This window comes from Pseudophryne corroboree, chromosome 7 (genome assembly GCF_028390025.1).
Source record: "Pseudophryne corroboree isolate aPseCor3 chromosome 7, aPseCor3.hap2, whole genome shotgun sequence".
Lineage (NCBI taxonomy): Eukaryota > Metazoa > Chordata > Amphibia > Anura > Myobatrachidae > Pseudophryne > Pseudophryne corroboree.
This window is the reverse complement of record NC_086450.1, coordinates 180,519,476-180,544,118: the sequence shown is the minus strand read 5'-3', so window position 1 is coordinate 180,544,118 and position 24,643 is coordinate 180,519,476. Positions and strand designations below refer to the sequence as shown.

General features: G+C 45.9%; 1 protein-coding gene across 3 annotated transcripts in view; it reads left to right on the top strand.

Annotated features, from left to right (window-relative positions):
* Positions 1-24,643, top strand: part of DNPEP (aspartyl aminopeptidase) — a 74,246-nt gene that overhangs the window by 17,378 nt on the left and 32,225 nt on the right. For all 3 annotated transcript variants that reach the window (XM_063933847.1, XM_063933849.1, XM_063933848.1), the window contains exons 3-9: positions 1,992-2,080; positions 2,165-2,278; positions 2,396-2,521; positions 8,697-8,821; positions 8,922-9,018; positions 9,361-9,468; positions 19,720-19,797. In XM_063933847.1, the coding sequence (XP_063789917.1) occupies positions 1,992-2,080; positions 2,165-2,278; positions 2,396-2,521; positions 8,697-8,821; positions 8,922-9,018; positions 9,361-9,468; positions 19,720-19,797 (737 nt within the window). The remainder of the gene's footprint in view (positions 1-1,991; positions 2,081-2,164; positions 2,279-2,395; positions 2,522-8,696; positions 8,822-8,921; positions 9,019-9,360; positions 9,469-19,719; positions 19,798-24,643) is intronic.

Sequence of the window (24,643 nt, the reverse complement as noted above, 5' to 3'; positions counted from 1 at the left end):
AGGCGATGGGAACTGCCACAGGTGGACATGATGGCATCCCGTCTCAACAAAAAGCTACAGAGGTATTGCGCCAGGTCAAGAGACCCTCAGGCGATAGCTGTAGATGCACTAGTGACACCGTGGGTGTTCCAGTCGGTTTATGTATTTCCTCCTCTTCCTCTCATACCCAAGGTGCTGAGAATCATAAGAAAAAGAGGAGTGAGAACAATACTCATTGTTCCGGATTGGCCAAGAAGGACTTGGTATCCAGAGCTACAAGAAATGCTCACAGAGGACCCATGGCCTCTGCCTCTAAGACAGGATCTGTTACAACAGGGGCCCTGTCTGTTCCAAGACTTACCGCGGCTGCGTTTGACAGCATGGTGGTTGAACGCCGGATCCTAGCAGAAAAAGGCATTCCGGATGAGGTCATTCCTACGCTGATAAAGGCTAGGAAGGACGTGACGGCTAAACATTATCACCGTATATGGCGAAAATATGTTGCTTGGTGTGAGGCCAGGAATGCCCCTACGGAGGAATTCCAGCTGGGCCGTTTCCTTCACTTCCTACAGTCGGGAGTGACTTTGGGCCTAAAATTGGGGTCCATTAAGGTCCAGATTCCGGCCCTATCTATTTTCTTTAAAAAAAAACTGGCTTCTCTTCCTGAAGTTCAGACGTTTGTAAAGGGAGTGCTGCATATTCAGCCCCCGTTTGTGCCCCCAGTGGCACCTTGGGATCTTAACGTGGTGTTGAGTTTCCTGAAATCACACTGATTTGAGCCACTTAAAACCATGGAGTTAAAATATCTCACGTGGAAGGTGGTCATGCTATTAGCCTTGGCTTCGGCTAGGCGTGTGTCAGAATTGGCGGCTTTGTCACATAAAAGCCCCTATCTGGTTTTCCATATGGACAGGGCAGAATTGCGGACTCGTCCACAATTTCTGCCAAAAGTGGTGTCATCTTTTCATATGAACCAACCTATTGTGGTGCCTGTGGCTACTCGTGACTGGGAGGATTCCGAGTTACTGGATGTAGTCAGGGCTTTGAAGATTTATGTAGCCAGAACGGCTAGAGTCAGGAAAACTGAGTCGCTGTTTATCCTGTATGCATCCAACAAGCTGGGTGCTCCTGCTTCAAAGCAAACTATTGCTCGCTGGATCTGTAACACGATTCAGCAGGCTCATTCTGCGGCTGGATTGCCGCTTCCAAAATCAGTAAAAGCCCACTCCACAAGGAAGGTGGGCTCTTCTTGGGCGGCTGCCCGAGGGGTCTCGGCATTACAGCTTTGCCGAGCGGCTACTTGGTCAGGTTCAAACACTTTTGCAAAGTTCTACAAGTTTGATACCCTGGCTGAGGAGGACCTTGTGTTTGCTCATTCGGTGCTGCAGAGTCGTCCGCACTCTCCCGCCCGTTTGGGAGCTTTGGTATAATCCCCATGGTCCTTACGGAGTCCCCAGCATCCACTAGGACGTTAGAGAAAATAAGATTTTACTTACCGGTAAATCTATTTCTCGTAGTCCGTAGTGGATGCTGGGCGCCCGTCCCAAGTGCGGACTTCTTCTGCAATACTTGTATATAGTTATTGCTTAAATAAGGGTTATGTTATGGTTGCATCAGGGTTATCTGATGCTCTGTTGTTGTTCATACTGTTAACTGGGTTAGTTTATCACGAGTTATATGGTGTGATTGGTGTGGCTGGTATGAGTCTTACCCTGGATTCCAAAATCCTTTCCTTGTACTGTCACCTCTTCCGGGCACAGTTTCCTTAACTGAGGTCTGGAGGAGGGACATAGAGGGAGGAGCCAGTGCACACCAGTATCCTAATTCTTTCTTAAAGTGCCCTGTCTCCTGCGGAGCCCGTCTATTCCCCATGGTCCTTACGGAGTCCCCAGCATCCACTACGGACTACGAGAAATAGATTTACCGGTAAGTAAAATCATATTTTCAGTTGGTAACTAGTGAGTTGCTTCAGTTCAGACGGTAAAACGTGTAGCTGGTTTTTCTCTCCTCAGTGGTCGAGGAGTGTAAGAGCCGCCTCCTACAAGCAGGATTCCAGGAGCTGAAGGAGTCCGACCACTGGGACATCAAGCCGAACCACAAGGTATAAATACTGCACTCGCTCTCTGCTGGTAACAAGCAGCTCCAATTTAGTGAGACTTAGTTACTGACTCTGATCTCTGTGTAGTACTTTGTGACCCGGAATTACTCTACATTGGTGGCGTTCGCTGTGGGAGGCCATTACCATCAAGGCAATGGATTTACAATTATTGGAGCCCATACGGACAGCCCATGCCTGAGGGTAAGCGATTGTCTTCTTATGTAGTCACAATTATGTCTGTTTCCTTTTCAACATGTTATTTTATGTGGGCTTTGCACTATTCTGTGCTTTTCTCTGTCATGTGTCTTGTTCCTGCAGGTAAAACGCAGGTCTCGCCGTGGTCAGGCTGGCTACCTGCAGGTTGGAGTTGAGTGCTACGGTGGAGGAATCTGGAGCACCTGGTTTGACAGGGACCTGACTGTGGCTGGCAGGGTGATTGTTAAGGTGATGAAACTTTGATACATGCGTATATATTATTCAGAGTTCTGTACCATGTGCCATTCAGATCCAACACGCACCTTACATAGATACACTCAGCATCTTCACTGCACCTTTTAGTTCTCCCAGTAAACTAGGAATTCTTGAATTTAGCTCCTCTTTTGTTATGTTTGCTAATGTAGTGCACACTTCTAGTCATGCTCTTATTGTCATTTATCTTTTACACAATATATAAAACTAAAGAAATTGGCTTGGTGAGTAAGAGGACAGAGTATGACCCACTAACTGTCATCAGCAAAGATAGGACCCAGCTGTAGCGAGTCTGAGATGCACCACACAATGCAGTTTAACAGTGATAATCTGTAAATAATGCTGCTTTCACATTGCAAAACCTGCTTTTGAAACGGTTCTTTAAACGGTTCTTAAAACGGGTATGAGCAGTTAAACCCCCTTCACATCGCATGTTACCAGTATACCTGTATTACCATTTCATTACCGTTTTGGTACCTTTCACACTGAACCCGTTTCACCCATAGAAAACAGTGGTTGTCATTATAAATGGACTTTTCTGGCCCACACATTATTAATAATTATTAATTAATTATTAATAATTTGGCTAGTCGTACGATGGAACCCAGATGGAACCCAGCAGCTTGAAGCATTTTAACCATGTTTTTATATATGAGTGCATCCTTGACTGTCCCAGTTATTTGTCTGCAGATTTCCTCATCCCTTCTGATTCTTAGCAGCTCCCTCACCTCTTCATCACTCCAAGTTGCCATTGTATAATATATTTGCAGTAAGAAAACACTTCTAAACCCACTCTCATGTGTCTGATGTGTTTTTCCTCCAGCTTCCTGCTTCTGCCTGGTGACATCACACATGGAGACAGCCTATCACCTCCTGTGGCTTGGAAATACCGTTTCAGAGCCTTTCACACTGCACAGTGAAACGGTTCTGAACCGAGTAGGACCCTGCTTTTTAACCGTTTCAAAATACCAGTATTTTGAAAACGGTAAATTCAAGGTGGCCCTTTCACATCGCAGCTAGAACCGCTTAGGAAGGCTGAAAAATCGGCAATTTACCGGGTTAAAGCTGCGGTGTGAAAGGGGTATAACAAGAGACAAGCAGTGTGAATGGGATGTACCGCTCTGTTACAGTGCATCCGGAAAGTATTCAAAGCACTTCACTTTTTCCACATTTTGTTATGTTACAGCCTTATTCCAAAATCGAATAAAATAAGAATTTACTTACCGATAATTCTATTTCTCGTAGTCCGTAGTGGATGCTGGGGACTCCGTAAGGACCATGGGGAATAGCGGCTCCGCAGGAGACAGGGAATAGCGGCTCCGCAGGAGACAGGGCACAAAAGTAAAAGCTTTAGGATCAGGTGGTGTGCACTGGCTCCTCCCCCTATGACCCTCCTCCAAGCCTCCGTTAGGATACTGTGCCCGGACGAGCGTACACAATAAGGAAGGATTTTGAATCCCGGGTAAGACTCATACCAGCCACACCAATCACACTGTACAACCTGTGATCTGAACCCAGTTAACAGCATGATAACAGCGGAGCCTCTGAAAAGATGGCTCACAACAATAATAACCCGATTTTTGTAACAATAACTATGTACAAGTATTGCAGACAATCCGCACTTGGGATGGGCGCCCAGCATCCACTATGGACTACGAGAAATAGAATTATCGGTAAGTAAATTCTTATTTTCTCTGACGTCCTAAGTGGATGCTGGGGACTCCGTAAGGACCATGGGGATTATACCAAAGCTCCCAAACGGGCGGGAGAGTGCGGATGACTCTGCAGCACCGAATGAGAGAACTCCAGGTCCTCCTCAGCCAAGGTATCAAATTTGTAGAATTTTGCAAACGTGTTTGCCCCTGACCAAGTAGCAGCTCGGCAAAGTTGTAAAGCCGAGACCCCTCGGGCAGCCGCCCAAGATGAGCCCACCTTTCTTGTGGAATGGGCATTTACATATTTTGGCTGTGGCAGGCCTGCCACAGAATGTGCAAGCTGAATTGTACTACACATCCAACTAGCAATCGTCTGCTTAGAAGCAAGAGCACCCAGTTTGTTGGGTGCATACAGGATAACAGCAAGTCAGTTTTCCTGACTCCAGCCGTCCTGGAAACCTATATTTTCAGGGCCCTGACAACATCTAGCAACTTGGAGTCCTCCAAGTCCCTAGTAGCCGCAGGTACCACAATAAGCTGGTTCAGTTGAAACGCTGACACCACCTTAGGGAGAAACTGGGGACGAGTCCGCAGCTCTGCCCTGTCCAATGGACAATCAGATATGGGCTTTTGTGAGACAAAGCCGCCAATTCTGACACTCGCCTGGCCGAGGCCAGGGCCAACAGCATGGTCACTTTCCATGTGAGATATTTCAAATCCACGGATTTGAGCGGTTTAAACCAATGTGATTTGAGGAATCCCAGAACTACGTTGAGATCCCACAGTGCCACTGGAGGCACAAAAGGGGGTTGTATATGCAGTACTCCCTTGACAAACTTCTGGACTTCAGGAACTGAAGCCAATTCTTTCTGGAAGAAAATCGACAGGGCCGAAATTTGAACCTTAATGGACCCCAATTTGAGGCCCATAGACACTCCTGTTTGTAGGAAATGCAGGAATCGACCGAGTTGAAATTCCTCCGTGGGGGCCTTCTTGGCCTCACACCATGCAACATATTTTCGCCAAATGCGGTGATAATGTTGTGCGGTCACCTCCTTCCTGGCTCTGACCAGGGTAGGGATGACCTCTTCCGGAATGCCTTTTTCCCTTAGGATCCGGCGTTCAACCGCCATGCCGTCAAACGCAGCCGCGGTAAGTCTTGGAACAGACATGATCCTTGCTAAAGCAAGTCCCTTCTTAGTATCTCTTGAAGTTCCGGGTACCAAGTCCTTCTTGGCCAATCCGGAGCCACGAGTATAGTTCTTACTCCTCTCCGTCTTATAATTCTCAGTACCTTGGGTATGAGAGGCAGAGGAGGGAACACATACACCGACTGGTACACCCACGGTGTTACCAGAGCGTCCCAGCTATTGCCTGAGGGTCTCTTGACCTGGCGCAATACCTGTCCAGTTTTTTGTTCAGACGGGACGCCATCATGTCCACCTTTGGTCTTTCCCAACGGTTCACAATCATGTGGAAGACTTCCAGATGAAGTCCCCACTCTCCCGGGTGGAGGTCGTAGCCCTTTGGGGAGACAGAGGGAGAGTTTGCCAGCACACACCAAAACGCTATAATTATACAGGGACAACCTTATATAAGTGTTTTCCCTTATAGCATCTTAATATATAATAATATCGCCACATAAAATGCCCCCCCCTCTCTGTTTTAACCCTGTTTCTGTAGTGCAGTGCAGGGGAGAGCCTGGGAGCCTTCCTAGCAGCGGAGCTGTGTAGGAAAATGGCGCTGTGTGCTGAGGAGAATAGGCCCCGCCCCCTTTTCGGCGGGCTTCTTCTCCCGTTTTTCTGACAACCTGGCAGGGGTTAAATACATCCATATAGCCCCAGAGGCTATATGTGATGTATTTTTAGCCAGAATAGGTACTTTCATTGCTGCCCAGGGCGCCCCCCCCCAGCGCCCTGCACCCTCAGTGACCGTTGGTGTGAAGTGTGCTGAGAGCAATGGCGCACAGCTGCAGTGCTGTGCGCTACCTCATGAAGACTGAGAAGTCTTCAGCCGCCGGTTTCTGGACCTCTTCTCTCTTCGGCATCTGCAAGGGGGTCGGCGGCGCGGCTCCGGTGACCCATCCAGGCTGTACCTGTGATCGTCCCTCTGGAGCTAGTGTCCAGTAGCCTAAGAAGCCAATCCATCCTGCACGCAGGTGAGTTCACTTCTTCTCCCCTAAGTCCCTCGTTGCAGTGAGCCTGTTGCCAGCAGGACTCACTGAAAATAAAAAACCTAACAAAACTTTTACTCTAAGCAGCTCTTTAGGAGAGCCACCTAGATTGCACCCTTCTCGGCCGGGCACAAAAACCTAACTGGGGCTTGGAGGAGGGTCATAGGGGGAGGAGCCAGTGCACACCACCTGATCCTAAAGCTTTTACTTTTGTGCCCTGTCTCCTGCGGAGCCGCTATTCCCCATGGTCCTTACGGAGTCCCCAGCATCCACTTAGGACGTCAGAGAAATTAAATTTTTCCCTCAAAATTCTACACACAATACCCCATAATGACAACGTAAAAGTTTTTTTTTTAGATTTTTGCAAATTTATTAAAAATAAAAAACTAAGAAATCACATGTACATAAGTATTCACAGCCTTTGCTCAATACTTTGTTGATGCACCTTTGGCAGCAATTACAGCCTCAAGTCTTTTTGAATATGATGCCACAAGCTTGGCACACCTATCTTTGGGCAGTTTCACCCATTCCTCTTTGCAGCACCTCTCAAGCTCCATCAGGTTGCATGAGAAGCGTCAGTGCACAGCCATTTTCAGATCTCTCCAGAGATGTTCAATTGGATTCAAGTCTGGGCTCTGGCTGTCCTGAAGCCACTCCTTTGATATCTTGGCTGTGTGCTTAGGGTGAACCTTTGCCCCAGTCTGAGGTCAAGAGCGCTTCAATGCTGTACATTGCTGCATTCATCTTTCCCTCTATCCTGACTAGTCTCCCAGTTCCAGCCGCTGAAAAACATCTCCACAGCATGAAACTGCCACCACTGTAGGGATGGTATTGGCCTGGTGATGAGCGGTGCCTGGTTTCTTCCAAACATGACGACTGGCATTCACGCCAAAGAGTTCAATCTTTGTCTCCTCAGACCAGAGAATTTTGTTTCTCATGATCTGAGTCCTTCAGGTGCATTTTGGGAAACTCCAGGCGGGCTGCCATGTGCTTTTTACTAAGGAGTGGCTTCCGTTTGGCCACTCTACCATACAGGCCTGATTGGTGTATTGCTGCAGAGATGGTTGTCCTTCTGGAAGGTTCTCCTCTCTCCAGAGAGGAATGCTGTAGCTCTGACAGAGTGACCATCGGGTTCTCCTCCCTAACTAGGGCCATTCTCCCCCAATCGCTCAGTTTAGACGGCTGACCAGCTCTAGGAAGAGTCCTGCTGATTCCAAACTTCTTCCATTTACGTATGATCGAGGCAACTGTGCTCATTGGAACCTTCAAAGCAGCAGATATTTTTCTACACCCTTCCCCAGATCTGTGCCTCGAGACAATCCTGTCTCGGAAGTCTACAGGCAAGACCTTTGACTTCATGCTTGGTTTGTGCTCAGACATGCACTGTCAAGTGTGGGACCTTATACAGAATTTTGGATAAGGGATACTCAACCTGTATAGACAGGTGTGCTACTTTCCAAATCATGTCCAATCAACTGAATTTACCACAGGTGGACTCCAATTAAGCTGTAGGAACATCTCAAGGATGATCATTGAAAACAGGATGCACCTGAGCTCAACTTAGAGCTTCATGGCAAAGGCTGTGAATACTTATGTACATGTGATTTCTTAGTTTTTTTATCTTTAATAAATTTGCAAAAATATAAAACAAGAAACAACTTTTTTCACATTGTCATTATGGGGTATTGTGCGTAGAGTGTTGAGGACAAAAATGAATTTATTCCAGTTTGGAATAAGGCTGTAACATAACATAATGTGGAAAAAGTGAAGCGCTGTGAATACTTTTCAGATGCACTGTATCTGTAATTGTAATAAAGCCTATCGCTGCACTAGATACCAGTATGTTTCTGAGAAATGATTAACTGTCACTTTGTGTTATAATGTTGCTCTTTCCTTTTGTAGTTTAGTGATTGTTAGCCTGCAGTCCCATGGATATTGGTTCACCCAGTTCATGGCTATCCGCATAGAGACTAGGTGACACCACTGATTGTTACTGATAGAATCCAATGTGAAAAGGTGATAGATAAAAAAAACCACTTCTTTATTGTTCATGCTTTTGTTATAACAGTGGTGGCTGATATAATATACTGCAATTGTTATTCCGCTACATTATGTGTCATTTCTTGCCTGCACCTGTCAGATTGTAAACTCAGATGGGCAGGATCATCTGTCCCTTCGGTTTCATGACATTGTATGTTATTTATTTGGTTACTGTTCCATCAATGTACAACATTTGTGCGATATGTTAGCACTATATAAATAAAAGATAATAATAGTGAACAGTATAAGTAATACTCCCTGGCCTGCTGGTTCTCCCTTTTAGGAGGGGCACCGTTTGCAGCACCGCCTGGTGTACGTGGAACGCCCAATACTAAGAATCCCCCACCTGGCGATCCACCTGCAGAGGAATGTGAACGAAAGCTTTGGGCCCAATTCCGAGCAGCACCTGTGAGTGTGTGCGGAATATGTGATGCTGGTGCCGCTGGCCTTGCTTATCTCCTGTAATACAGGTTTATGTTCTCTTCCCTCTCTCTATTTATTATTACAGCCTTCCTATTCTTGCTTCTTCAATACAAGAAGGTTTGGAAAAAGAGTCCATTGATTCGGGATCATCCTGCCACTCTTCTGCAGGGGTCCAGAACCAGGTGAGGCTGTCTGGCATGTAAATGATTGGGGCACATTTAGCAAGAAGTTGGTATAGAATATAAATTGCATCCATTCGAATATTGGGTAGGCAGAGGGATTGTGACTTTGTATCTTATCACCACCATATATAGATGTGTCCTCATACATCTAGCCCTAATACACCATGCAGCTTGAGATGCTTGGTGAGAGTGAGCCACCAGGTCTTGTGCAACTCTGCTAGCAGAGTCTCACGGGACCTGGCACATTGAGAGGAGCTGTTTGGTGTGACTGCAGCAATGATGACTGAGGACACATTTATATAAGTTATGCTCAGAGGTGACCACCGTATTTTCTCCCACCAGACTGAGAGACATCACCCTCTGCTGGTCAGCTTACTCTGCGAAAGGCTGGGCGTCAAACCTGATCAAATACTGGAGATGGAGCTCTGTCTGACCGACACCCAGCTAGCGGTATGTCACCTCACACTAATACTTTACACAATATCCAACACTGTACTACAGTGACGCACAACCTAACCTGTTACAGTATCACACATACATCACACCATGTACTACACTGACATACACCCTAAAATTACAAGGTTACCCATATGTCACACCATGTACTGCTCTGATACACAACCTTATGTTACAGTGTCATACAGTATGTACACATGACCCATTGTACAACATCAACACACAACCTAAAGTTACAATGTTATACATACACACGTCTCACCATATACTGTACTAACACCTTTTGAAGTTAGTGTCAAACTTACCCACACCTTGATGTCTGATATACTGAGCTAGGAGCTATATTTATGAGAGATTAAAACTGTGTTTCCACAGTGAGAGAAGTACAGATGGAGCCACGCGCTGCATCGCAGGCGGGCCTAGGCGCGCCTGCGCCTCGGCCTGCCGCCGAGCGTACTCAGACGCTCCCATTCAAAGTGAATGGGGCGTGTGCGCATCTACGACTGTACAGTACTTATGTAAAGAGTCTGTTTCCTCGTACATAACTTACATCAACCAGGATAATTTCAGTTTATCATTCAACATTCACACAATCATAAATAGGCTATTTAACGTCACAGGTTGTTCTGGGCCTGGTTGAGAGATGGGTGCTGCTGCTGCATCCGCTCTAATGTCTGTTGCCGGAGTTGCGGTGTGATTAATATGCCAATGCCAGTGTCCAAGCCGTGAGACGGACTCTATTAAAGCCCCTGCGCACTGTAATACCGCCCGTGGTTCTAGACACTGCACCATCAGCGCACCATCGGCAGTAAGAGCTGCCTATGGCAGGTGCAGTGTCTCCATCTGAACATGACGTATGTGGAAGCTGTTATGTGTCAAACTGACACAAAGGGCCTGATTCAGATTCATGCAGGACCTTATGGGAGGCCTTTTGCTACAAAGGTAGTGAACCTATGATAAATAGCACCAGTAACATTGTACATGTCAGACAATGTACTACACATGTACTACACTCATACACTATGCGCTGTTTCTCACCTTGGCCTGAGTCATACGCAGTGGAGTGATTATTTTTCTACGTATGCATCCAGATTGTGTCCGCATAGAGTGGTAGTTGCAATTAAGGTGCACCAGAGACCCACAGTCTCAGTCTCAGAAATGTGCTGAAAATGTATTGGGTGTTCCTGGGCGGTGACATAGAGGTGGCTCAGGATCCTCACAGAGATGTCGGACACGGATGGTGTAATGGTTAACATTACTGCCTCACAGCACTGTGGTCATGGGTTTGATTCCCACCACATCCCTAACCATGTGGAGTTTGCATATACTCCCCATGCTTGTGTGGATTTCCTCCGGGTACTCCGGTTTCCTTCCACAATCCAAAAATATACTGGTAGGTTAATTAGTCTCAACAAAACTTAAGCCTAGTGTGTAAATGTGTACGCGTACTGTACATGTGTTAAGGGCAGACTAGGTGGGACTAAGCGGTTCTTCTCTGCCGTCAGAATTCTGTGTTGATATGAAATGGTCCGATTTATGGGTGTGTCGCGCATAGTGGTTACGCAGAATCAGATACATAGGAGGCCATATTCAGATGGAGAAGCTGAGCCTGCTGTGGGCAGATGCAGGTTTCGATTGTGAGACTGATGGTGACTAAATATACACCAATTGGTATTTGAGTGTCTGAAGATGCTCACAGTGGGTATGTCAGTCCTTGCACATGCAGACCCATTGATGTACTCCAGGGAAGGGCTTGTAGTGGTATTTGCATAATGTCGCAGAAGCAGGAATAAGATGCACACACACATGCTACAAATGTGGCCCCTTATCCCTTGTGCATAATCTCCGTTACATATACAGACTCTGCCTGCTGTATTACTGTCTCACACCAACACTCTTCTCATTCCTGTCAAACACTGGATCAAACTTGCACACAACTCGATGTAAGGAGTGAAATCACGCCTACACATTTGTATATATCATGATCTAAAATAAAACACCTCACACTATTTGTTTGCAACAGCTGGTGAGCCTCCCGATTATCGCTGGAACAAGGTAAAGTAAAAACTAAAAAATCACTAATAAGCCCTACACACTACGCAATTTCACTTAAAGATATGAATGATCTCGTTCATTAATGAACGAGAGATCGTTCATATCTTTCAGTGTGTATGCACCATTGATGAACGATGTGCGGCCCTGCTCTCGTTCATCGTTGGTGCCGATTCGTTTAAACATGCAAGCCAATATGGACAATCTCGTCCATATTAACATGCATTGCTATGGAGCCGGGTGACGGGTGGAGTGAAGAAACTTCACTCCCCCACGCCATCGGCCGTTGGGCACCTCGGCAGCCAATTGCTAGGTGTGTAGGGCCCTTTAGCTTGATCCTAGAGAGGAGGGCGGGGCCATGCATCTGCTCGCTGAGCAAAAGGTCATGTTACCGCTTGGACCCACCCTCAGGTAGATTTTTCTACAGAGCAGACATGGGAGGAAGCTGGGTCTGTCTCTCTGACAGAATACTTACAGCTGTCCTCTGTTGTCCTGCAATAATGTGACAAGAGAGACACTAAATAGTGCTGGTAGTGATTATTTATCAGTTACACTGTTATTTACAAGTCAGCTGAGTGTAACAAATGTCTTTTCTTTCTACCTCAGAGTCTGAGGTAAAGTCACTGCCAAACGTCACCTCTCTTCTCTGTGCAAAAGATAGAAACAAAGGGCCTAATTCAGACCTGATCACAGCAGCAAATTTGTTAGCTAATGGGCAAAACCATGTGCCCTGCAGGTGGGGCAGATATAACGTTATCCGGACTCTAGGTCGACACTAGAAATAGGTTGACGCAGAAATTAGGCTGACGTGAACAAGGTCGGCATGAAAAAAGGTCGACATGAGTTTTTCCCATTTTTTTTGGGGGGGGGGGACTTTTTCATACTTTACGATCCACGTGGACTACAATTGGGAACGGTAACCTTGCCCGCATGCAAGGGGACGCAGTGCACTAATTGGGGTTCCCGGTCACTTGATGGAGAAACGACACCAAAAATATAAAAAAAACCTCATGTCGACCTTGTTCATGTCGACCTAATGGCAGTGTCGACCTATTTCTAGTGTCGACCTATCCACTGTCGACCAGTGGGTGTTGACCTAATTGGTGTCGACCTAGGGTCCCATACCCGATATAACATGTGCAGAGAGAGTTAGATTTGGGTGGGTTATTTTGTTTCTGTGCTGGGTAAATACTGGCTGCTTTATTATTACACTGCAATTTAGATTTCCATTTGAACACACCCCACCCAAATCTAACTCTCTCTGCACATGTTATATCTGCCCCCCCTGCAGTGCACACGGTGCCCATTAGCTAACAAATTTACTGCCAAAGTGCTCTCTTCCTGCTGGCAGTGATTGTTTATTATTTAAACTGTTTATTATGATAAACATAAATATTTTCTGTTAGTGGAATACATTTTTATTTATTTTTTTGTTTCTACCTCAGAGTCTATAGGTACAAATCACTGGCAAAAGACACCTCTTCCTCTAGAGACTATTCAGGGATTCCTGTTCAGGCAAAAATGTATCTGTTCCTGAAGTTGCCTGCAGGAGGCAAAACACCTATAGTGAATGTGGAGATAAATTCACACAGGCATGCCTGTTCAGTCAAAATGTATCCTTCCCTGAAATTGCCCGCAGGCGGCAAATTATCAGGTGCAAAAGTGAATGTGGAGGAACATTCACACAGGGATGCCTGTTCAGTTAAAATGTATCCTTCCCTGAAATTGCCCACACGCGGAAAAGCACCAGTGTCCACACCAGATACATTTCTCATGCCGGTAGCTGGCAAAGTACCGTCGGCTGAATCTGGCAATATTAGGGCACCTATTAAGACAGAAGGGGTCCCAGTACTATGCCCCACTATTAACTCTCCTGAGACTGTATGTCCAGCATGTGTCTCCTCAGTGGGCTGTGAGTCAGAAGAGGTGACTAGATCCTTAGCATCTTCAAAGAGGCACCTATAGCGACATACAAATGGCCAGCATGGCAAATTATATAGCTTAGTCAGAGGTATACAAGTTTGCCCAACTAGCCTGTAGAGCAACCCTAGTCAAATAAATGGGTTTTAAGCATTTAGCCAGGGCTCCAAGATGTACCTGCACTATATTCCATGAAGTTGACTTCTTTTGGTTCACATGAGGGTGATACGTCTCAAAGGAACCCCATGGACTAAATGTTAGGGCAAATTCAGTTTTAAAATAATTGATGCTGAAGGTCCTTTGCTTTTTGTTCAGAAAGCCTGATTCTGCCATAGCTGGTAAACTAAGCAGTGCAAAACCAGTCAGTGTTCTGGATGGGATACCAGAACCTGCAAATCAGAGACTCTAGTAGTTCTTAAATATTTGCTGTTCACAGTGACTTGCGGTGAGCTCAGTGCCTGGGGAGGCACTGGCAGCTAACCCGCCCCTCCCATAGAGGGGGGGAAGTGTAGTCCCCCACACATCACTAAAACCAGAACCAGCCAGGGGGGGTAATGCCATAGCAGGGGAGACACTCAGTGTGGGGTCCCCCTGTCATAACGTTAATCATCAAGCCAGTCAGCCCATTGCTGGAATTCCTTTGGAAAGTGGGGACCTCAAAAAATAAAAATGGGTCCCCCCTCCCGAGCAACAACCAGCACTGGGCTGATATCCCAGTGCTATACCCCACACCCCTGGTGGCGGTGGGTGCTGGGTTCATTGTATGGTAATATTGTTCTTTACAGGTGGCCTACAGGTCCCAGCAAGCCTGCCCCAGCATGCTGGCACTTGGAGAACCACAAGTGCCAGCATGCCCGGACATAAAGGGCCCGCTGGCACCTGTAGTCCACCTGTAAAGAAAATATTAAAATAAAAAAACCACACCGTCTTAAAAAAAAAAAAGTTTTATTAGTCAGGGTCTTAACCTGGGGGCGGCGGCCTTTAAGCTCTTTTGCATGGCCGCCGCCTTCCCAGGGCTTCCAGCGTCTTCACCTGGTGGGCGGTGGCTGTTAAGCTCTTTTTTTATAGCTACCGCCAATCATGGACTTCCACGGCATCTTCTTTCTTCAGGAGCTCTTCACTGCTCCTCCTCCGCCGTCGCACTGACGCCGCTGCCTCGCGCTGACTTCTATAAGTCAGCCGGAGGGGTCGGGGTGATGACGCAGCGAACCATGATTGGATCGCGGTGGCCATCTTGAATTTCAAAAATGACGCTGAGGCGCCATTTTTGAAACTGGTACCACTCTGCTGCCAAACTCTGCAGAATGGCAGGCAGGGATCTCTGATCCCTGCCTGCCGCTAATACTCTCACCTCCACCATGTCCTGCCGCCCGCGCCTCTGCCGTCACTGACGCCCGCACCACCGCCACGCCCACACAGTGATGAGATCCAGTGACGGATCCGATGGCCAATCACTGTGGCCTCACTGACGGGCGTGCTTTCATGGGTTGAAAGCACGTCCCTGTATGAAAGCGGCACTTCTAATGGTGCCGTTTTTCTATGTATTTTCAATGGGTTTTAACTGCCCAAGGCTTGGCCCCGCCCCCTGCTCCCACATTTTTCCCATTGACAGCAGCTCCCAACTCCATTTAAACAGTAATAATGATTAGATTAATACAAAGAAGATACTTATGACCCCTGTCATTATTTTAATCATTAATGACAGGGGAAGCACTGCATCCGCTGACTGCATGTCCCTGGCTGTTCAAGGCCATTAGTAGAGCCACCCTCATTATTGGTGAAGGTCTCGCTGGTCGACCAGATCTAGACTGAGACCACTTTACATGCCCATTTTTGGTAGACACAGACCTATTTGGCCCAGATTTCATAGGTTCACTACAAGACTCATAATTTATGCTCAGGAATTGCAGCCCCTTGCTAGATAAAGCTTGGCAGCAGAGGGAAAATATTTGGCAGACCCAGCTTTAGTGGGCTGGACAATTCATTTCCCATAGAGGTCAAATGACTCATTCAGACTATAGCTAAATGTAAAGGCACTGAATACACACTTACATGACTTTAGGATGTTCAGGATTTTTTTTGGCCAGAAACTGGTTTTGCCTCAAACTAGACCTACAGGTACTGTATATGAGGTTTTCCATTTGGTCTCAATTCACCATAACCATAGGCAGCTTTGCTATTTTCTAATGAGGCCAGATGTTTCAGTGGTCTGTAATAGTGTTTCAACTCTCAATAGCACCTTAAACCTGCACACATTTAATGAAAGCAGTGGTTCCATGTTATGTTATTGTCACTTTGTCAGAAAGTAGTCCACTGCATAATAGTCCTGGACATATTAGTCAGTCACCAGGGTCTAACTCTGTCTACCCTGGCATACTCAAATTTTCCATAAATTAGTTAAAATCTATTCTGACTCCTTCCAGAGAAAGTGGTCAGAATTACATTTCATTGATAGTTCAACATCAGAATATACACCTAGACAAAGCTATCAGAAAAGGGAAGGCCTTGCACCTAAGTCTCTTCCATGTTTCCATTCACAATTGGGGAGCATTCACTCAAAACCAGACAGTGAGAGGCAGATGGTCCATAATGGAGTAGTGGGCTCATATTAATCTGCTCAAGTTAAGGCCAGCCATGTTAGCCCACAGAGCTTTAATTCCCTGTCACCTATGGGATATTGCAGTTCAAATTTGTCTGGACAACAACTGCACTTTCTACTCTAAACAGGAAGGAGGCCTAGATCCCTGTTACAAAATCCCTGGTGATTAGGGAATGATATTTTCAAAGACTGTTCTCCTGACTTTGGGCAATGTTCCCCTAAATTAATATTTCAAACATTGGTACAAACCTTCAGCGGTTCCTAGAATAGATCATTTTGCAAATCCTTCTATAGCTCAGAATCCTATACTACCTTTGTACCTAGAGTGTGGAAACGGTATCCGGATGATAGATAGACAGTGTCTAGTTAGTCAATATGTTAGCATAAATTAGGTTGACAGGGTCAAAAGGTCGACATGAAAAAAAGGTAGACACCGGGTTGTTGTATTTTTTTTTTTTTTTTTTTTTGGGGGGGGGGGTTTCCATGTTTTTGGACTATTTCATACCTTCTCTATCCATGTCGGTTTAGAGTTGGTTATAAACGTTGTGGTGGGCCCCGCAAGGGGATGCCTTTTTACAATTGGAGGTCCCAGATGACAAAACGATCCACACAAACTACAAGAATGCAAAAAATGGTGTCGACCTTTTGACCCTGTCGATCTTTTGACCGTCGTCCTTTTGACCCTGTCGTCCTTTTTCACGTCGACCTTTTGACCCTGTCAACCTAATCTTTGTCTAACATATGTTGTCTATCTATTGACTGTCTAACTAGACACTGTCTATCATCCCACATCCTGTGGAAACGGAGCATTAAAGGGGGATGTAATATCTTTCCCATGGACAGAACTTTTTCTCACATATGTACATCTGCCACCTGCTTTTCTGCTGAAGATGTTGCACAAAATGAAAGCAGGCAGGGTAAGGGTATCCCAGTTAATCCTGGTTTCTCCTCTCTGGCCATACAGGGTATAGTTGTGCAAAGGACCCTAAATTCCTCTAGGTACCTCCAAAGACTACTTCCAGAGAACTCCAGATCTCCTGGACAAGATGTCACCAAGTTGTATCCTACCGACAGTGCTACACAATGTAATGATATATTGCACCACCGTACTTTCTGCACAATCCACTATACGATGGCGTGATATATCATTATAGCATAGATGTAACTACCTGCAGTTGTTGATTGCTTTGTTCCACTATACGATGCATGATATATCATTTTGAGTCACATTAGAATGTATTTTGTACAATATAACACTTAGTGTGTATCCAGCTAAGATTGTCTTCTACAGTAGTCCATATCATGGCCTCACTGAGACCACGCAAGGAATATGCGTGGCCTCCCCATACCCGCCTACCTCTGAGCTGCCATTGCATCTAACTGCCTTTGATGTTGCCAGGCCACTGCAACATGTCTGCACAATGTCACTTTTCTATTAAAATATATTATGCACTGAAAGTTTAAGTTTAAGGAGTCTATTTACTAATCCTTGGATGGAGATAAAGTGCACAGAGATAAAGGGGGTCATTCCGAGTTGTTCGCTCGTTGCCGATTTCGCAACGGAGCGATTAAGGCAAAAATGCGCATGGTACGCAGCGCGCATGCACTAAGTATTTTAGCACAAAACTTAGTAGATTTACTCACGTCCGAACGAAGAATTGTCATCGTTGAAGTGATCGGAGTGTGATTGACAGGAAGTGGGTGTTTCTGGGCGGAAACTGACCGTTTTCTGGGATTGTACGGAAAAACGCAGGCGTGCCAGGATAAAACGCGTGAGTGTCTGGAGAAACGGGGGAGTGGCTGGCCGAACCGCAGGGCGTGTTTCTGACGTCAAACCAGGAACGAAACGGGCTGAGCTGATCACAGTGTAGGAATAAGTCTCGAGCTACTCAGAAACTGCTAAGAATTTTCTATTCGCAATCCTGCTAAGCTAAGATACACTCCCAGAGGGCGGCGGCCTAGCAAGCGCAATGCTGCTAAAATCTGCTAGCGAGCGAGCAACTCGAAATGACCCCCAAAGTCCCAGCCAACCAGCTCCTGTCATTTTTGAAACCCAGCCTGTGACATGCCAGGTAGTTGCTGATTGGCTGGTACTTTATCTCCGTGCACTTTATCTCCATCCAAGGCTTAGGGAATAGACCCCTTAGACCAGGCATGTCCAAACTGCGGCCCTCCAGCTGTTGTAAAACTACATATCCCAGCATGCCCTGACACAGTTTTGCTGTCAGGGAATGCTAAAGCTGTGTCAGGGCATGCTGGGATGTGTAGTTTCTCAACAGCTGGAGGGCCGCAGTTTGGACATGCCTGCCTTAGACCATTATAAACGGGTTGGGTATGGGATGCTGACACTTCTCTAAAACTACACTTACCCTCCCCCTAACCCTTCCTACCTGCAGTCTAAACCTAACCATCCCCGGCGCCAGTCTTTTGACCGCTGGCATCCCATCCGTTCGGGATGCAAACTACTGTACATCCCTTATAAACAAACTATAATAAGGCAACACTACAACAAAGACTTCAATAATGTATTTCTTCATTAACAAGTAAACATTTCTGTAAATGCGTTGTATCTGCTCGCGACCTGCTGTATGACGGGTCCAAAATACTGATATGAATATAATGATATGACTGTTATACAGGGTAAATGGGAGGAAATATAAAATGTTACACCTGCAAGGTAATGCATGATTTGATTAGTCTGTACTTTATAGATTGGCAACCAGTGCGAAATCACAATGTCTAACAATGAAATACACCCTTTCGTAAATCATACTCTCAGAATTTGATGTCAAGACCTACTACAGGTATGTCCTCATCCATCTTTGCTGCAGTCGGGCCAAACAGCCCGTCTTGACACGTTCGGTTCCGTGAGAATCTTCTACCGTTGGGCGTCTTTTCTTCCGTTTTAGACGAAAGAATGTGACTTAGTCACTGGGCAATGTGACTACGGTGCACCATGAGACTGTGCTGTTTAATATGCGACGCTTGTATATCTGTGTGCAATCTGCTGCTCTGAATCTGCATACAGTCAAAGTGTTACGATGCAGCGGCTTTTTTCCATGCCAAGTTCTGTTCCGCTTCATATACAGACTCAGACGCACACGGATATACAAGTATCACATATGACATTAATCAGCACAGTCTCTCAATGCGTAAAAGTCACATTGCGTTGCAAATAAGATGCATTTTTTGGCAAAATAGGACGCCCCATGCTAGTGGAGTTGCATGGGGCCTGTCATCTCTCTCACACCAGGCACCTCCCACTACGTGGCGTATTGAGGATAGAGGTATGAGGACACATCTGTACGCTGATTTTACACAACTAAAGACACATCCATGACCTAAACTTGGACATTGTTCTGCAGATACTGAACCTAAGTCATGTCATACACTCTGCTACACATGAGATATAGGGGGAGATGTACTAAGCAGTGATAAAAGTGGAGAAGTGAGCCAGTGGAGAAGTTGCCCATGGCAACAAATCAACATTGAAGTAACATTTATAATTTGTGTATTATAAAAGTATACAGAGCAGCTGTTTGGTTGCCGTGGGCAACTTCTCCACTGGCTCACTTCTCCACTTTTATCCCTGCTTTGTACATGTCCCCCATACTCTGGTCAGCGTGACAAAGGTGACAAAGACACCTGTACTAAATGCACCCTTTCTCTATTAGACTTTAGGAGGCGCCTATGAGGAGTTTATCTTTGGACCACGCCTGGATAATTTGCACAGCTGTTATTGTGCCCTCCAGGTGGGTATCGGTTACATATCCTTTACTTATTGCCTTGATAATGATATAAGTTTAGAAGCAGATGCTAGGGGCGGGATTGTGTGCCTGTAGACGGGGACATCTGCTGTTTTAGGATTGCTGGAAGGGGAATCGATGGGATTGATGATGGCAGATAGATGAATAGAACAGATATTTGTATCATCTATCATAGAGCAACATCACCCAAGGGATGACGCACAGTTTATCTGCATTCCGTTATCCACTGCGTAATGATGTTAGTGCACTCTGAAAGGAGTCATTCTAAAAATAGTACAATCTTCCTTTTTTTTTTTGGGACTGGATACGTAAGTGTACAGATTTGTTCTCCATTGTATTTATGGGCAGAACTGTAGGTATCTCTGCTGGAATGATGGAAATACTGAATTAATATTGCAAATATTAATTCTTATGCTATGTACCTTCTATACTAAATACTCATGGGATTCTCTGCATTGTGTAATCACTGGTGTCTATGATGGAGTCATTGAATCGGCTCCGTGCTGGCAATCTCTATTGACCTTTATAAATTAGCTATTTTTACCAATTTAGTACAGAGGTAAAGTAGATGCTCTTTAAAAGAGGGACAGGGATTCTATATCTTATCGGTATATGTGTATAATTTCTTCCTGTGACAAAACAATGATGAGCACTCCTGCGTGATGTAAAAAATTAACTATTTACTTTCTAATGTGTTGGCTTAGTCATAACTACAGCATGTTACATGGAGGTGCTAGAGCTATTGCTTCCGGTTGCACTGTGTAGAACTGATATTTTGGCCCAGATTTATCAAAGCCTTGGAGAGTAATAAATTACACGTGATAAAGGACCAGCCAATCAGCTCCTGACTGTCATTTTTCAAACACAGCCTGTGACATGTCAGTTAGGAGCTGATTGGTTGGTACTTTATCACCGTGCTATTTATCACTTTCCAGGGCTTGAGAAATGATGGCTTTTGTCTTCCAGCATACTACCACCCTTTAGCACAGGGATGGGGAACCTTTGGCCCTCCAGCTGCTGTTGAACTACACATCCCAGCATGCCCTGCTAAAGTTTTGCTATTTGGCCATGCTAAAACTATTGCAAGGCATGATGTATAGCCCAACAACAGCTGGAGGGCCAAAGGTTCCCCATCCCTGCTTTAGCACATGGTACTCATTTACAATGCAAATAATTTACTTTTAAAATAGATTTTGAACCAATTTATTGCAAAGAATACATCGGCGCCTGTGGCTATAGCCACAGAGTAAATCACAGCGCACAATACTGTAAATCACAGCAATGAAAAGACAGTGTTGGGAGATGACTGGGCTCAAAGTATCAATTAACAACATTAATTACTTGATTATGTGTAATTTTTACGACTAAGGGGGTAATTCTGAGTTGGACGCAGCAGCAAGTTTATTAGCAATTGGGCAAAACCATGTGCACTGCAGGGGGGGGGGAGATATAACGTGCAGAGAGAGTTAGATTTGGGTGGGTTATTTCGTTTCTGTGCAGGGTAAATATTGGCTGCTTTATTTTTACACTGCAATTTAGATTTCAGTTTGAATACACCCCACCCAAATCTAACTCTCTCTGCACATGTTATATCTGTCCCCCCTGCACTGCACATGGTTTTGCCCAACTGCTAACAAATGTGATGCTGCGATCAACTCAGAATTAGGCCCTAAGAGCTATTTTATCCTTTTAAAACATGGGTACTCCCATTGCTGGGGGATACACCATTCAAAATGTGTTAACACATTTGTAAAACTTCATTATCAAAAACAAAAAAACTATTTTGCAATTTAATTATTCTGCACCAGGGTGTAGTATGAGTGGCCAGCGGCCGGGATCCCGGGGGGCCAGCATACCCCTGCACCATACTTGAGAAACATATTTTGATAATATCACCTTTTAGCTATCTTTTTAATGTGTTTTTCTCTAACGTCCTAGTGGATGCTGGGGACTCCGTAATGACCATGGGGAATAGACGGGCTCCGCAGGAGATAGGGCACTTTAAGAAAGCTTTGGATTCTGGGTGCGCACTGGCTCCTCCCTCTATGTCCCTCCTCCAGACCTCAGTTAGATCCTGTGCCCAGAGAATGAAGGGCGCACTGCAGGGAGCTCTCTTGAGTTCTTTGCTACAGAAAGCATTTTTGTTTTGGATTTTTACTTTTTTACAGGGAGCACTGCTTGCAACAGGCTCCCTGCATCGAGGGACCGAGGAGAGAGGGGCAGACCTACTTAACTGATAGGATCTGCTGCCTCGGCTACTGAACACCATTAGCTTCAGAGGGGGTGAACACAGGTTCGTCCTGGGCGTCCACCCCCGGAGCCGCGCCGCCGTTCTCCTCACAGAGCCAGAAGAGCAGAAGCAAGAAGACGTCTCAGGCGGCAGAAGCCTTCAGCTTCACAGAGGTAACGCACAGCACTGCAGCTGTGCGTCATTGCTCCACATCACCTCACATACTCCAGTCACTGTAAGGGTGCAGGGCGCAGGGGGGGGCGCCCTGGGCAGCAATAGTAACACCTCTTGATGGCAAATAGGTATATACATGTACAGCTGGGCACTGTACATGTATATAATTGAGCCCCCGCCATTTTTTAACGATTTTGAGCGGGATAGAAGCCCGCCGCCGAGGGGGCGGGGCTTCTCCCTCAGCACTCACCAGCGCCATTTCTCTCTCCACAGAACGCTGAGAGGAAGCTCCCCAGCCTCTCCCCTGCACATAATTAGGCGCAAAAATCAATATAAACAGCAGCTACTGGGTTAACATTAAGTTACTGTGTTATTCCTGGGTTAATAGCGCTGGGGTGTGTGCTGGCATACTCTCTCTCTGTCTCTCCAAAGGGCCTTATGGGGGAATTGTCTTCAGATGAGCATTCCCTGAGTGTGTGGTGTGTCGGTACGTGTGTGTCGACATGTCTGAGGTAAAAGGCTCCCCTAAGGAGGAGATGGAGCAAATGTGTGTGTGAGGGTGTCTCCGTCGACAACGCCGACACCTGTTTGGATATGTGTAATTAAGTGCTAAGGTGAATTTATTGCACAAAAGATTAGAGAACAGACAGGGAATCTACCCATGTCTGTCCCTATGTCGCAGAGACCTTCAGAGTCTCTCAATGATCACTATCCAAAATAATAGACACTGATATCGACACGGAGTCTGACTCCAGTGTCGACTACGATAATGCAAAATTACAGCCAAAATGGCAGGAAAGTATTCAATATATGATTATTGTAATAAAAGATGATTTGCATATCACTGATGACTCATCTGTCCCTGACACAAGGGTACACATGTTTAAGGGGAAGAAAGCTGAGGTAAATTTCCCTCCTCTCATGATGAAAAAGAGCGGGAATCTCCAGACAAGAGACTGCAGTTTCCCACAAAGACTTCTCAGGGAGTATCCTTTCCCTACTAGGGCCAGGATACGATGGGAATCTTCCCCTAGGGTGTCATGTTTGCCCAAAAGGTAGCCCTGACTTAACAGCTATCCTCAGGGATCCTGCAGATAGCGTGCACATTCTGGTATACTACTCAGACCGGCGATTGTGTCGGCATGGGTTTATAGCGCTGTAGCAGCGTGGACAGGTACCTTATCAGCAGAGATTGAGACCCTAGTATGTATGTGTATATATATATATATATATATGTATATATAGAGATACATATATTAAAGATGCTGTCTTAAGAGATATATATATAAAACATGCCCAAAGAGACATTAGTCTACTGGGTTCTAGAGTCAATGCTATGTCGATTTCTGCTTGACGTGTCCTGTAGAATATGCAATGGACAGGTGATGCCGACTTAAGAGGCATATGGAAGGCTGAGGATTGTGTGGAGAAGGGATCTCGGACCTGGTCTCCACAGCTATAGCTGGTAATTCTGATATTTTGCCTTATATTCCTGCACAGCCTAGGAAAGCACGACATTATCAAATGCAGCCTTTCGAACACAAAGAAACAAGAAAGTCCGAGGTGCGTCCTTTCTTGCCAGAGGCAGGGGCAGAGGAAAGAAGCTGCACAACACAGCTAGTTCCCGGGAACAGAAGTCCTCCCCGGCCTCTACAAAATCCACCGCATGTCGCTGGGGCTCCACAGGCGGAGCTAGGCCCGGTGGGGGCACGCCTTCGTAAGTTCAGCCACAAGTGGGTTCACTCCCTGTTGGATCCCTGGGCAATAGATATTGTGTCTCAGGGATACAAGCTGGACTTTGAGGAGATGCCCCCTCACCGACGGCCCTGCCAGCTTCCCCCCACGAGAGGGAAATAGTGTTAACTGCAATTCACAAATTGTATCTTCAACAGGTGGTGGTCAAGGTTCCCCTCCTTCAACAAGGAGGGGGTTATTATTCGACCATGTTGTAGTCCCGAAACCGGATGGTTCGGTCAGACCCATATTGAATTTAAAATCCCTGAACATATACCTGAAAAGGTTCAAGTTCAAGATGGAATCGCTAAGAGCGGTCATCGCAAGCCTGAAAGGGGGAGATTTTATGGTGTCCCTGGACATAAAGGATGCATACCTTCATGTCCCCATTTATCCACCTCATCAGGCGTACCTCAGATTTGCGGTACAGGATTGTCATTACCAATTTCAGGCGTTGCCGTTTGGTCTCTCCACAGCCCCGATAATCTTCACCAAGGTAATGGTGGAAATGATGGTGCTCCTGCGGAAGCAAGGTGTCACGATTATCCCATACTTGGACGATCTCCTCATAAAAGCGAGATCAAGAGAGCAGTTGCTGAACAGCGTATCACTTTCTCTGGAAGTGTAACGGCAACACGGCTGGATTCTATATATTCCAAAGTCGCAGTTGGTTCCTACGGCTCATCTGCCTTT